This window comes from Oncorhynchus masou, chromosome 1 (assembly GCF_036934945.1).
Source record: "Oncorhynchus masou masou isolate Uvic2021 chromosome 1, UVic_Omas_1.1, whole genome shotgun sequence".
Taxonomy (NCBI): Eukaryota; Metazoa; Chordata; class Actinopteri; order Salmoniformes; family Salmonidae; genus Oncorhynchus; species Oncorhynchus masou.
The window spans coordinates 19,878,742-19,892,991 of NC_088212.1; the positions used below are offsets into that span (position 1 = coordinate 19,878,742).

A 14,250-nucleotide genomic window follows, 5' to 3' on the forward strand; every position below is an offset into this window, starting at 1 on the left:
TGTGATAATGTGTAGATGTTTCAAACCTAACAATAACCATAAAAGGCATAAACTACTATTCAGCTCCGTGACGAGCTCTGTGAATATCACGATACCCCTCAAAGCAAACATTTGCCTTCATGTTTGTATTACAACATTCAGTTCAACACAGAGTGTGAATGAGTTTGAATAAGCTTGAATGTAACCGCATAAATTGAAACCTGAAATATCGTGTGTAGGCCTATAGGCCTAATAAGGTGCAAAATAGTTGAACTTGCTCTCATGACTTTCGCACGAGGTGTCACGCACTAAATAAAAACTAGCAAACAACATCAGAAAAAAACGTATCGATAATTCAAAGAAATCATTCCAATTAAAACGTAACACAATAACTCATGACAGATGATGTATTTCGTTTAAAGTTCTTTATAAATCTCTTAAGATAAATAATGTTATTTTACAGCTATAACATTTATCTTACGTGCTAATAACAACAGTCCATATACATTGTGTTATTATTAAACTACACATTTCATTATTCAATTAAATCTAATGAACAAAAACTTTAAAACAATTTATATTATCCACTCAAACATGTAAAAACTGAGGCAGCAAGTTTTGATCTACCTCTATATTTTTATTGAATTAATTGTGATTATTAAATCAAAACTCTCTTTGGGTCAATTCCTGATTGTATTTCAGTGCCACTTTTAATGTGGCAAATGCCTTCACAATGTGCTAATGGATTAAGAACAATTTATGCTGAAATGCGTGGTAGCCAACTCATCACTAGAATGATAGGCCTACAGTCTGAATTCCTTCACAGGTCACCATACCTGCTCAACTTTTAGGCAACTATAGGCTAAATGATTAACATTTTAGATACTGCTCTTGCCCCTTATGTTGTTTGTTCCCTCGTCGATACAGAATCGAGTTTTGGACGTTTTATCCGGTTAAGGCAGCAGGAGAACCGGGTGTATCGGATTGCCCATGCCCCCCAAAGGATCGGAACCATTCTTCTCCAGCAAGGATGAAGGGGAGCAGAGATGCGATGGGCCGGGCGGAAGGCCCGAAAGACCGGGCATCGGACCCATAGACGGGGTCGGTTTGATGGGCACGGGCATGGTGGGTAGCGTCTGTCCGCTCGCGTGGTGGTAGAGATCCTTCATGGACACGCCAAAGGGAGCGTACTCTGAGGAGACTGGTAGGGGCATGGCGCTCATGGAATCTGACAGCATGCCGACGTGCGGCCACATTGAGTTGACCACACTGCTGAGCTGCGCGGGCACAGGGTAGCCCAGGTGCTGCATTACCGAAGTGATGGGCAGCCCGCTTGTCATCACGCCCTTGTAGTCCCGACCTATGATGTTCTCAATGGCGAACGGGTGCTTGAAGCCGCCGGACTGTCCGCAGTTGATGCTGCCGTAGCTCTGGAAGTGGGGGAGCCTTCCCACTGCCGCGGCGGGGCCTTGGTGCTCATGATGCCCTCCACTCAGCTTGCCCTGGTGGTGGAAATAGTGCATCATTGGGGAGCTCTTGCAGGCCATATGCTCAGCACGCAGCAGTTTGAAGCGCTTCCTCCTGCGTAGAAAGCTGCCGTTTTCGAACATGTCTCCACAGTCTGGGTGCAGGGCCCAAAAGCTGCCCTTCCCCGGCTGTTCGGGCCGCCGGGGGATTTTGATGAAGCAGTCGTTAAAGGACAAGTTGTGTCGCAGAGAGTTCTGCCACCGCTGTGTGTTCTCCCGGTAGTAAGGGAATCGGTCCATGATGAACTTGTAGATGTCGCTCAGTGGGAGCATCTTCTCGGTGGAGTTCTGGATAGCCATGGCTGTCAGAGAGATATAAGAGTAAGGCGGCTTCTGCTCGCTGTACGAGTTCTTCCCCGGACGAGGCATGCTTTTGGTTACTTATTTATGATTATGATGTATCAATAGCATATGCTGTATATTGTTTGTTAAGGGCGCCTGAATGTTGTTGCAAGTCTTTGGTCAGTATGAGTGACTTGGCGCGAGTCAGAGTTTTCCACAGTTTGGAGACTCCAAAATCATTGATCTCCTGGCATGTTGTTCTTCTTTTAGTGATGTACATGGAAGATCATAAGTGAGTCAGTCAGGCAAACACAGACACAGACTCTGGTCATGTTTTCTCCAGATGAATTCCCCAAAGATGCGGATCACAAAAAGCACCAAAAGTTTTCCTTGAAGAATCGTTTTTTCTTCTTCCATAGGCGCACACTAATTTAGCCTACACGTTTATCTCGCGCGTAAAAGTACAACACATGAAATAAAGTCCGTCTCTTTCGCAGTCTCTGCGACAGTACAGGGCAAGGGCTTGGTGATGCTCCTCGCTTTGGGCCTTTTGCTCTTCGTGTGCGCTCTTCTGGCCACCCCTTGCAGTTTTTGTAAGGCTGGAGCGGCGCAGAGACCCCTGCAGGTCTCGCTCTATTATCACATGGCATTCAGGCACTTACGGACCCGTCGCGGGGGAAGGGGAGGGATGGATGATGAGGATTACAGGAGAGGAGAATCTAAACACTTCCGCGCGCCCTTAGCCGGTGCCAATCAGGAAACTCGCGCGCTCTGAGGAAAAAGGGTGGATATAATAGTATTAGTGATGAGGCCCATCGTAGTAGCCTATAATCTAATAATTCTAAAGTTAATATTATGATGACTATAAAGAGATTATTAAAATATTAAAAAACAGACCAAAATGTTCTTACACTTTTTTAAATTGTGGAATAGCACTACAGCCAACGTCTTTATTAGAATAAGTTGTAATGGATTTTATCTTTCACCAATTGTGTACATTTTAGTCCCCGATAGGCCTAATTGTAAATCATTCATGAAAATTAACAACTTGTCTCTGTGCTTTATGTGAGTTAATAAGGTCAACTTGAAACAGTGTGGCTTTTTAACTAGGCTACTACAGATCCCTGAATTATTAAAGTTGCGTTTTTTTAAATTCTTCATAGGCTTTATCTTAATTATATATCTTAGTTTTCTCTTTGTTTATGTGAAGAAATGTGACAGATTCCAAGCTAGTCCTAGCTACACAGAGTGTACAAAACATTAGGAACACCTTCCTAATATTGAGTTACACTCCCTTTGCCCTCAGAACAGCCTCAATTCGTCCGGGCATGGACTCTACAAGGTGTCGAAAGCGTTCCACGGGGATGCTGAACCATGTTGACCAACGCTTTCCACACTTGTGTCAAGTTGGCTGGATATCCTTTCGGTGTTGGACCATTCTTGATGCACACGGGAAACTTGAGCGTGAAAAACCCAACAACGTTGCGCTTGGCACCTACTACCATACCCCGTTCAAAGGCACTTACATATTTTGTCTTGCCCGTTCACAATTTGAATGGCACACATACACAATGCATGTCTAAGTTTTCTCAAGGTTTAAAAATCATTATTTAACCTGTCTGTTCCCCGGGCGCGGAAGACGTGGATCGAGATTAAAGCAGCCCTCCGCACCTCTCTGATTCAGAGGGATTTGGGTTACACATTTCAGTTGAATGCATAGGTATCCCCCTTTCCCTTTCCTCCCCTTCATCTACACGGATTTGAAGTGGATTTAACAAGTGACATCAATAAGGGATCATAGTTCCTAATGTTTTGTACACTAAGTGTATTTTATGCACAGTAATTTTTATGCTTCAAAATGCAACTTTATGCAACCTATTTAACTTTATGCACGCTGTTCAGAAGGATACCTCATACAGTGCCTTCAGAAAGTATTCATACTTTCACATTGTGTTGTGTTATAACCTGAATTCAAAATGGATGACAGATTTTTTTTTCTCACCCAACTACACATATGTCACACAAATGACAAAGTGAAAACATGTTTTTAGACATTATAGCAAAATTATTGAAAATTAAATACAGTATCTCGATTTACACAAGTATTCACACCCCTGAGTCAATACTTTGTAGAAGCACCTTTGGCAGTGGTTACAACTGTGAGTCTTTCTGGGTAAGTCTCTAAGAGCTTTGCACACCTGGATTGTACAATATTTGCACATTATTTTTTTTCAAATTCTTCAAGTTGGTTGTTGATCATTGCTATGACATGGGCAACTGTGGCCCCCATCAAAGTTGTCCATAACTTTTATAGGCTATGAACACACACACACGTTGATTAATTGCTGAGAGGTGATTCGTTGCAACCAACCTGCCATCTCTCTCACACACACACACACACACACACACAATCATGTTGTTGGAGATTAATTGCGGTGAGGAGACTCTTTGCAGCCAACCTGCTGTCTGTCTGTTTAAACACCCTCTCGTGTATTCTACAAGGATGTAAACAAACTTGCTCCCATCTCTGAGTTGATAAACAGAATAACAAAAGCTGTTCCTGCTTTTGCATTGCCATGTGTAATGTCTCGGCCCTTGACGCACCCACAAATACATTACAATACCCACTGGGCACAGACGTCAGTTCAACGCAGTGGCGTGTATTCATGGATGCCAAGGGAAGCCAGTCTTCTCAAAAAAATTAACAAAAAAAAAACATAAAACAAGTTTTACTTTGTCTCTCTCTGTTTCAGAATGTTCCTTCAATTCGCAAGAGGCTGAATGTATCTCACAGGAGAAAGTTTCCGAGCGAGTGAAACAGCGCCCCTCTGTCTCTCTACGTGTAGGCTATCTATCTGATGCTGTCTTGTCCAAATGAGTATGACATTGTTGCCGCCTGTAGCATTGAATGCAAGAAAAGCCAGCAACCATCTGGTCTCCCTTGACAAAAAAAGTATTAAAACATTTGCCAATCAGAGTTGAGCTAAACTAAATGGTCCTGGTGCACCAAAAAACAGTATCGAGGGAAGCCAGCTTGGATTTGGCGTCACTCCTATCAAATCCCATTGAGAGCAGATGTCTTTAACAGAAAAATTTAAATTGTTGAATTTCATTGTGTTGTCCTCTGGTGGCTAGCTAGCCAGCTAGCAAACATTGTCCCTTTTCTAAATTAGCCATGGATGGAGATAGGGATTTTGACTTGTCGTTTTACTTCATTCTCCGTACTGGACAATGATTATAATAACGATTCTGATCCAACCCCTGGCCTGAGAGGATGGCAGTTCAATATGTAGATAGATGTAGAAGGCTACTGTTAACTAGCTAACATTGCCCATGAATGGAAGTTAGGCTAGCAAGCAATCATTTTAGCCAGGTAGCCTAGGACAACAACAAGCATGTACTGTATGACAGAGTGATAGACCGTTTCATCAACATGAAAGAGAGGAGGATGGCATTGGCGTTTTTCTACAAGTTTCTACTTGCACGAACACACACACACAGAAATCAGAATCATGGACAGGCACATCATGTTTAGCTTACTTTGATTGACTAAATTATTTTTGGTATCGTTTAGGTGTCACTGTATTGGACTAAGCAGAGGAAATGTGATGATGTTGAAGTATTGAAATTGAAATGGTGCTGGAAAAGTGGAGGCAGCTCCAGTTGTCTCCGACCTGCAGTAACCCTCTGTGGTTCTAAATCAATAGTTGTTTAGTGGCCCGAAAATGTCCGAAACATTAATTGGCCTGACCATGCTGTACATCATGTTACTGTACATGCAATATGCTTTATGGACTTCACTGGACACAGGTTGCTATCCGGTTTTGTGATAAAACATAAATGTGGCTGAATTTATTCTGCTTCTGTCTTTTTATTGTCTCTGCCTTTAGGCCTATATATCATGGTCGCAAGACATGAATTAACAGATTATAGAGCCAACAATGCAATTATCACAACACACAGGTTGCAAATGGCTTTTTTTGTGGGGGGGGGGGGGGGGCTTCCCCAGTGATTTTACTGGTTTAACGTCTAGTTTTGATTTACATTTGGTTGAGTTGTGGACTGAAGTGAATTCAACTTGACATCAACAAAAATGTAGGTTAAAAGTTGTGTGAAAAAGAGAGGAAATATTGATGACTTTTTGAAAATCCAGTCAGTTTTCCACGTTGATTCAGCATCATCACATTGTTTTTTTCGGTTGAAATGACATGAAAAAACGTTGATTCAACCAGGTTTGCCCAGTGGGTAATGAAGCCTTCCATGATTTACCTTCCATGGAGAGAGGTCAACCAATTTAATTAAGCTGAGCTTTCTATATTAGATATGAATATTCAAACCGGTGTCAATTAATTAGCCAACAGATCTCTCCCATTATGTGTCATCGTCGTCGTCGTCGTCGTCGTCCCCCACAGTCCTTCAAGCACTAAAGGGTCACCGGTGCCAAAGGATAGCATATTTTATACATATGAGTCTTTATATTAGCAGCTCTATTTGTCGCTCGCTGACCAAGAGAGCACTTTTAAAACGAATTTAGGCTATAGGCTTCATGAAGAATGCATTGTTTTTCAGAGCCTAAAAATGTGTCGGTGCCCTTTGAGGCCCACAGAGGCTAACACGGGGTATACATCCTCTTTAAACACTTGGGAAAGATAAATATTAAATCTGTTTTCACAAAGGGGGTCGTTAAGTAGACACCACGCTGATATGCATAACACAATTAATTAGGTACTGTAGTCTGCAGCATCCAACTCCTGGACAAACAACTAGGCTACTTGTAAAGCACACCTTCTGGGCATACTGAACATATGCTGGAATTATCCTTAATTGACTAATTACGTAAATTACTCATTATTTTTTTACAGCACATCAATTATAAAATATATATCAATTAATTTAGCATAAATTAAGGCTGCACACCGCTGTAGAACGAGGTATGGGGATGAAGGCGCAGGGAGGGGGCCCACACATGGTGGTGGGGGTTGCGGGAAAAGGGGTCGTCTGTTTGTTTCGAGTCTAATAATTATTTGTTCAGCTTAGGGCAGGATATTCTTCCTCTGTCTCCCGTTTGAAAATATATGTGGATAATGGCAATTATGATAATAATCTTTAAAGACCCCTCACGAAGTCATCATGGGCGCATCGCGACTTAGCGAGCCATTTAAATCAATTAGTATTGTTTCATAGGAAAATGAGCCGGTTTGGGAGTGGTAAGGCTTACCGTTGGAGTAATGGGAAATTATTTAGTGGTGACGCTTAATGCTCCGTGATTTCCCTATAAAACAGAGGGTGGGTGGTGATGGCGTTTCCTTGTTGTCGTTCAAAGTTACTGGAAACTCAGCCAAATTCTGGCGAACCTATAGGCCTCATGAGTCGTGACAGAAAAGTGACTTTTTGGTTGGAAATATTGCACAAATCTGGTCTTCATTTAGTCATTTGAGTAATACCGGCCTATACACAATGTGTCTCATCCATGACGACTAAGTGAATTACACTCGTATCGGAGACCGTTTGTTTTCAGAGAAAATACAATAAGGAAGATCATTTGATTTGGCGCGAGTCGGTTGTGGTGTAGTGGTTGGTATGTTAAGCGAGCGAGGCCGTTGATGCTTTACCCGGCGACAGACGCTGGGCGGCAGTGGTAACCTCTCCATCATCTCCCTCTCTATCTCCACCCCCGCCTATTTCGAAGACAATGTTCTGCACATGCCACACCATTGGTTATGTATGCACCTGTCCTGGCCATGCAAGACCCAGCTTATTTGCTAAGATATTACAGTTGTGGAGTTGACCAGCCTGGTTAGTCCAAATAACTGAAGAAGTATATTTAAGTTAAAGGATAAGGTGGGGTAACTTGATCTAATATTTAGTCATTTAGAAAAAGTTAGATATTTACAGTAAAATATAATGAAGTTAGATGTAACCTTTTAATATACATACCATTAAGGGAGACTTAAAATAAATAATCCACTTGTTTAGAGATAAAAACCATTTATCCGTTTTTAATAAAGCAGTCAAAGTGAGTGTGTTGGGGCAACTGGCCCCTCCTCCAATGGGACTGTCCCCCTGGCAATCCAATACAAGTTCAATGATACCTACACTGAACAAAATAGAAAAGCAACATGCAAAAATGTCAAAGATTTTACTGAGTTACAGTTCATATAAGGAAATCAGTCAATGGAAATACATTCACTAGGCTCTAATCTATGGATTTCACATGACTGGTGTGACGACCCTCCCACTCCGTCTGCCGTATTCTGTCTTTGTTCTTGTTTCCTTATTAGGATGCCGGTGGGCGGAGTTGGGGAGGGTCGTCAGCTACATGGGAAACACCTGGGCCAGGTGTGTCCCAGGATAAATAGACCTCTTCCACATTCATGGAGGAGACTCTCCATGCAGACACCTTTGTAGATTGTGTTGTGGTTCTTGGTGGCCGTTTGTTTGCATTGGCACCTTTCAACACCCTGCATTATCACATTCATGCATGCAAAACACTCACTTACACTACTGATTACACACACCATTGTATATTTTCCTTAGTTGCTTTGGTTAATAAATATATATTTTGTTACTCCTTATCTCCACGTTGTCTCCCTTTGTTAGGGGCTTTGAGCCGGTTCGTGACAAGTGGGGTCTCGTCCGGGATCTTTGAACTATTGATTTGGGAGACCGTGGAGGTACGTGTTTGGTTTGCATGTTGTGTTTGAGTTTGATAAGCCCAGTATTGGTTGCTTTTGTTGCTTGGTTTGTGTGCTGCGTTGGAGAGAGATAATGGTTAGTTTCCAGGCCCTGCCTTGCCTGAACTCTTGTTCTGCTTTCTGTTGGGAAGTCAGTCTGAGGAGGTGAGTAAATCGGCTGTGTACCTCAGGAGATTTGTGTAGGGTAGTGGAACTTGCTACCTGGAGCTATAGCCTTTTACCCCTGATAGGCTTAGCGACGTGTTTCATTTTTGGACATGTTTGGCATGGTTAAATGTTTGTTATTTTTGTGTGGTGTCTGTGGACTGAGCAGTTGTCTCGGGGGCACATCTGTGGCTTGGTGGAATTTGCCAGCATGCTGGGGAGTTTTTCCCTTGCCAGTGGGCTACAGTGTGTAAATTCCCACCGCAAATCTGCACGAAGACTAGGGTTGAGTTATTGTAGGTTTGGGGAAGCTCCATATCTCATCTCTCTTCTGTGGTGCTCAGGGTGATTGTCATTTCTCTGGTTGTGGTCTGATGTGCTCAGCAGAGGGGTTGAGCAAGATTATTTACTTTACTTATGACTATGGTGTCTCATGTACACAAGTTCATTTTCTTTCCATCAGAGGACCTGTTAGAATTATGTACTAAAGAACAGCTGTTGAAGATGGCTGAACACTACAAGGTTAAATGATTGAAATTAGTGAAATTCTGTGTCGTTGGAAGTGACTATGACTCGTTGGAAGTGACTATGACTCGTTGGAAGTGACTATGACTCGTTGGAAGTGACTATGACTCGTTGGAAGTGACTATGACTCGTTGGAAGTGACTATGACTCGTTGGAAGTGACTATGACTCGTTGGAAGTGACTATGACTCGTTGGAAGTGACTATGACTCGGGAGTTGTAAAAATTAAGGACCCTGATGTTCTTTTCGTTGGAGTTTGTAGCTGTTGTGGTCTTTTGTGCCATGTTACTGAATGTTTACGTGACTGACCATTGGTTGGTGTTGTCATCTATCTTTCCTGTCTGTTTCCTCCTGGTCTTGTTTTCTTTCCTCTTAAATATTGCTTCCTATGCGCAAAGGTTGCTGAGGTCTGGGGAGGAGGTTGGTTGGTTGGTGCAGGTGGAGGTGTGAATACATAACCCCTCATCAATTTGGGACTGCAGAGGCTGTGTCAATTTGGGACTGCAGAGGCTGTGTCAATTTGGGACTGCAGAGGCTGGTATGATGTTCCGGGGTCCTTGTTGGTCCCCGGTTTTATGGGGGGGAATGTGACGACCCTCCCACTCTGTCTGCCGTATTCTGTCTATGTTCTTGTTTCCTTATTAGGATGCCGGTGGGCGGAGTTGGGGAGGGTCGTCAGCTACATGGGAAACACCTGGGCCAGGTGTGTCCCAGGATAAATAGACCTCTTCCACATTCATGGAGGAGACTCTCTCCATGCAGACACCTTTGTAGATTGTGTTGTGGTTCTTGGTGGCCGTTTGTTTGCATTGGCACCTTTCAACACCCTGCATTATCACATTCATGCATGCAAAACACTCACTTACACTACTGATTACACACACCATTGTATATTTTCCTTAGTTGCTTTGGTTAATAAATATATATTTTGTTACTCCTTATCTCCACGTTGTCTCCCTTTGTTACGGGCTTTGAGCCGGTTCGTGACACTGGGAATACAGATATGCATCTGTTGATCACAGATACCCGGACAATTTACTTTGACCCCCCCCCCCCCCTTTGTTTTTACACCGCTGCCACTGCTGTTTATTATCTATGGATAGTCACTTTACAAATGACCTTGACTAACCTGTACCCCCTTCATAGAGCCTTGTTATTGTTATCTACATTTATTGTGTTACATATTGATTTTGATTTTTTTCTACTTTAGTTTATTTAGTAAATATTTTATTAAGTCTATTTCCTGAACTGCATTGTTGGCTAAGGGCTTGAAAGTAAGGTCACCTGTTGTATTTGGGGTATGTGACAAATATAGTTTGATTTGAACATGCAACAATTTCAAAGATTTTACTGAGTTACAGTTGATATAAGGAAATCGGTCATTTGAAATAAATTAATAGGACCCTAATCTATGGATTTCACATGATTGTGAATACAGATGTGCATCTGTTGGTCACAGATACCTTAATGTGTATTTGAATATTACATTTTATAACTGAATTCAATATTCATTTCAAATAATGAAATACAAGTTCAATTTATGAATTCAATGATTCAATTTGTGCATAAAATATTGAATTCAAATACAGTTTCTGTTGGCACTATCACTCCAAAAACATTTGGTAACTAGCCCCCCTAAAAACAATGTCCAACTGATCACACTAAAAAGCAAAGTTTGGTCAAATGTGGTTTGTGGATGATGGTCACACTTAGGCAAACTATGAAGGGAATTAAGTCAATACAGTGTACACTTTTTTTTGTTTAATGAAATGTTGGTTTTAGAAAAGGGGTATTTTTTTTCCCAAGTACCGGAGTAACTAGGAAGATTTGGATAGGATTTGGCAATAAAATGAAAATAGGGAACTTATTAGTGAGATGTGCAATGTCATTTTGTTTCAATATAGATTCATGGGGGGTTCATGTAAATAGTCTGGATGGCCATTTAATTTGTTGTTCAGCAGTCTTATGGCTTGGGGGTAGAAGCTGTTAAGGAGCCTTTTGGTCCTAGACTTGGCGCTCCCGTACTGCTTGCCGTGTGGTAGCAGAGAGAACAGTCTATGACTTAGGTGACTGGAGTCTTTGACTATTTTTTGGGGCCTTTCTCTGACACCGCCAAGTATATAGGTCCTGGATGTCAGGAAGCTTGGCCCCAGTGATGTACTGGGCCGTACACACTACCCTCTGTAGCGCCTTACGGTCAGATGCCAAGCAGTTGCCATACCAGGCGGTGATGCAACCGGTCAGGATACTCTCGATGGTGCAGCTGTAGAACTTTTTGAGGATCTGGGGACCCATGCCAAATCTTTTCAGCTTTAGCCAGGTGTGTGTTTATATTTTGTTCAGCGTAAAATGTTTGAATCTGATAGTAAGTAAATGATAAAAGCCACATTGTCCAAGAGAGATTTAGATGGTTATCTAAACATCACACCAGGGCAAGCCTACACAAAGCACAGCACTTCTTTAAAACCCCCTATGGGAAAAATTAATGATGGAAAAACGATTGGAACCATTTCCCTGTTTGACTGCTAGGTTTTATAGGTATTATGACACCTCCACTGTGGGGGGACAAATTGCTGTTTTTTTTGTCAAACTCCCTTCTAACATGTCCTGTGTGGCCTGTGATTATCATAGAGGGGAACAGAAGGTACGTCCATGTTCCAGAGAGTCTTAGTTTTCATGAATGGGTTATAGTTCAAACAGTTCAAATGCTAGAGTCAAATTCATAGGAAGAAAATACATTCAACATATCCTAATACAAATTCAAAATTATGGAATTAAAATACAATATATGTTGGCACTGAAATCACTCCATACACCTTACCCTACCCCTATTACATACAAGAGTAAAAGGTTAAAGTTTGAAATATTGCTGAACAACCTCATGGGGATTCAAAACAGTACACAGTTACAGTCACTCACCCTTCTAGATAACTTGAAACAGTCTAACCAGGTCTTGTGTCTTGAAGTTGCTGATCGCTATTGCTAGCCAACTTCTTTTGTCAATTAGCTTTAGCCAGGTGTGTGACCATGGCAAAGTTGGTTTGACATTGAATAGCCTAGCTCTGGGGCTAGGTTAGGGACCATCAATAAATTACACAATGTAAATGGGACAATATCTTCAAGTTGCATATATTTTAGCTATCTAATTAAATGCTTTCAATATTTGCATATGAATTTCTATATTTTATATTTGGTTTGAGGTTTTTCAGTCATTGAAATTTGTCACTATTGACATTTTCTTTACATTATCCCACGTACATTGTGTAATTTACTGATGGTCCTTAACTAGCCCCATAGTGATATGTCAAACCAAATTGACCATAGGCATTATGATCAGGTCCAACACAATCTCACATGCAATTAATTTGCGCAGGCTTTAAATAAATAACTATAGGAAAACTGTTACTGTACTCTTCACCATCTTGACATAGCATTTTTTTTCCTATTGTCTCGCAAATCTCTGTTTCGGGTGAGACTAACTGACACTTTGTACACTTTGTATGGTCAAATATGACACTAGAATATATGTTTCTGACTCATATTGATGCCACATAAGCCGTTTTCAAAACGAGAAGTTGCTTTTTAGGGGCAGTTACTCTAAGCCTATTTGAGACGGCCACTGTTCACTGCACTGTGGTGCTGAATGCCAGATCTCGGGACCCCTCTGTCGATAGTACTGAAATCTAAAGTCGGATGTTCAACCACAATTTATGTGTGGTTTCAACAAAGTAGGCCAAGACTTCGGAAAATTGTTTTCATTTTGTTTTCAATCAAGAAAAAAACAACATTCATTTTGACTAGCCTATATTAGCCTATTTTATTTTATAGTAAAATTATGTAGAATAACATTTTGTTGAGGAACAAAACAAGATTATTACCAAGTGCTAGCCAGTCAGTTACAGTGATGACCATAATGACTAGGCCTCCTGTTTACAGAGGACAGGAGTTATCTTGAAGAGTGGTGAGCTACAGGCTGCTGAGGTGTTTGTTGCTCAAATTTTACATAGGCTAGCATGGTTTGGTATTGTGACAATGAGAACTGTGTAAGGCCAAACGCAAGTCACCTGGCTGCAAAGTCACCCCTAAAAACACAATGGCACCTGAGAGAGTCCCAAATCCATATTGATAAATCTGATGGTACATGTATTTTTTTTTTAATTTAAAAACTTATTTAACCAGGCAAGTCAGTTGAGAACGCATTCTTATTTTTAAGGACAGCCTGGGAACAGTGGGTTAACTGCCTGTTCAGGGGCAGAACGACAGATTTGTACCTTGTCAGCTCGGGGGTTTGAACTCGCAACCTTCCGGTTACTAGTCCAACGCTCTAACCACTAGGCTACCCTGCCGCCCCATCATGTATTTATCATTTTAAATTTTAAAGTTTCAGAACTGGCCTGTTACCCAGACTCCGTGTTTGTGTGTGTGTGTGTGTGTGTGTGAGTGATTTGTGTTACTTTGTTCTTATAACAACATGCTTTACGTTTTAATTCAATTTTGATTTCTATTCAACACTAACGTTATACAAATAAATCAATAATACAATAAAAATGATTTAATCTACATGGATACATTTTTGTCATTGGCGGGGATTCCCAAACGCTGGGTGCGCGTTGAATTCAGCGAGAGCGCCACCCTCTGTATAGCTTCTCGTCACATCCACTCCAGAGTGGGCCAGCCCATAGAGATAGATAGAGGACTCATCTTTGACTGTGCCATTATAGCGTCTATGACAGCGGCATTGAGGCTACAACCCATAGGAATCTCATCCAGTTGACTACTTTAAAATGGTGGAAGCACGGTGGAAGTCAGACTCCTAGTTACCACAGGCACAAAATTAGAATTGGCTGTATTGTAAAAGTAAATGAAAAACAAAAATATGCTTTTTGGTCTTAATTTAAGGATAGGCATAAGGTTAGCAGTGTGTTTAAGGTTAGGGTTGAGGTTAGGTTCAAAATAAGATTTAAAAAAGAAACGGTAGAAATAGGCGGGGTTTATGGCTTTAGTGACGAACGTGGAAGCCCTCAATGGCGCTGCCCAAGCAAACTACATTTTGGGCTCTAGAGGACACTGTCATTCTCTATGGGCCAGCCGGGAGAGGGA

The 14,250-nt window shown here is 41.6% G+C and overlaps 1 protein-coding gene across 1 annotated transcript; it reads right to left on the reverse strand.

The window, feature by feature from the left end:
* Nucleotides 1-932: 932 nt before the first annotated feature.
* Nucleotides 933-1,874, reverse strand: LOC135536763 (forkhead box protein B2-like). Its single transcript, XM_064965249.1, has one exon. It carries the CDS (start codon nucleotides 1,872-1,874, stop codon nucleotides 933-935), a length of 942 nt encoding a protein of 313 aa, XP_064821321.1.
* Nucleotides 1,875-14,250: the final 12,376 nt, after the last annotated feature.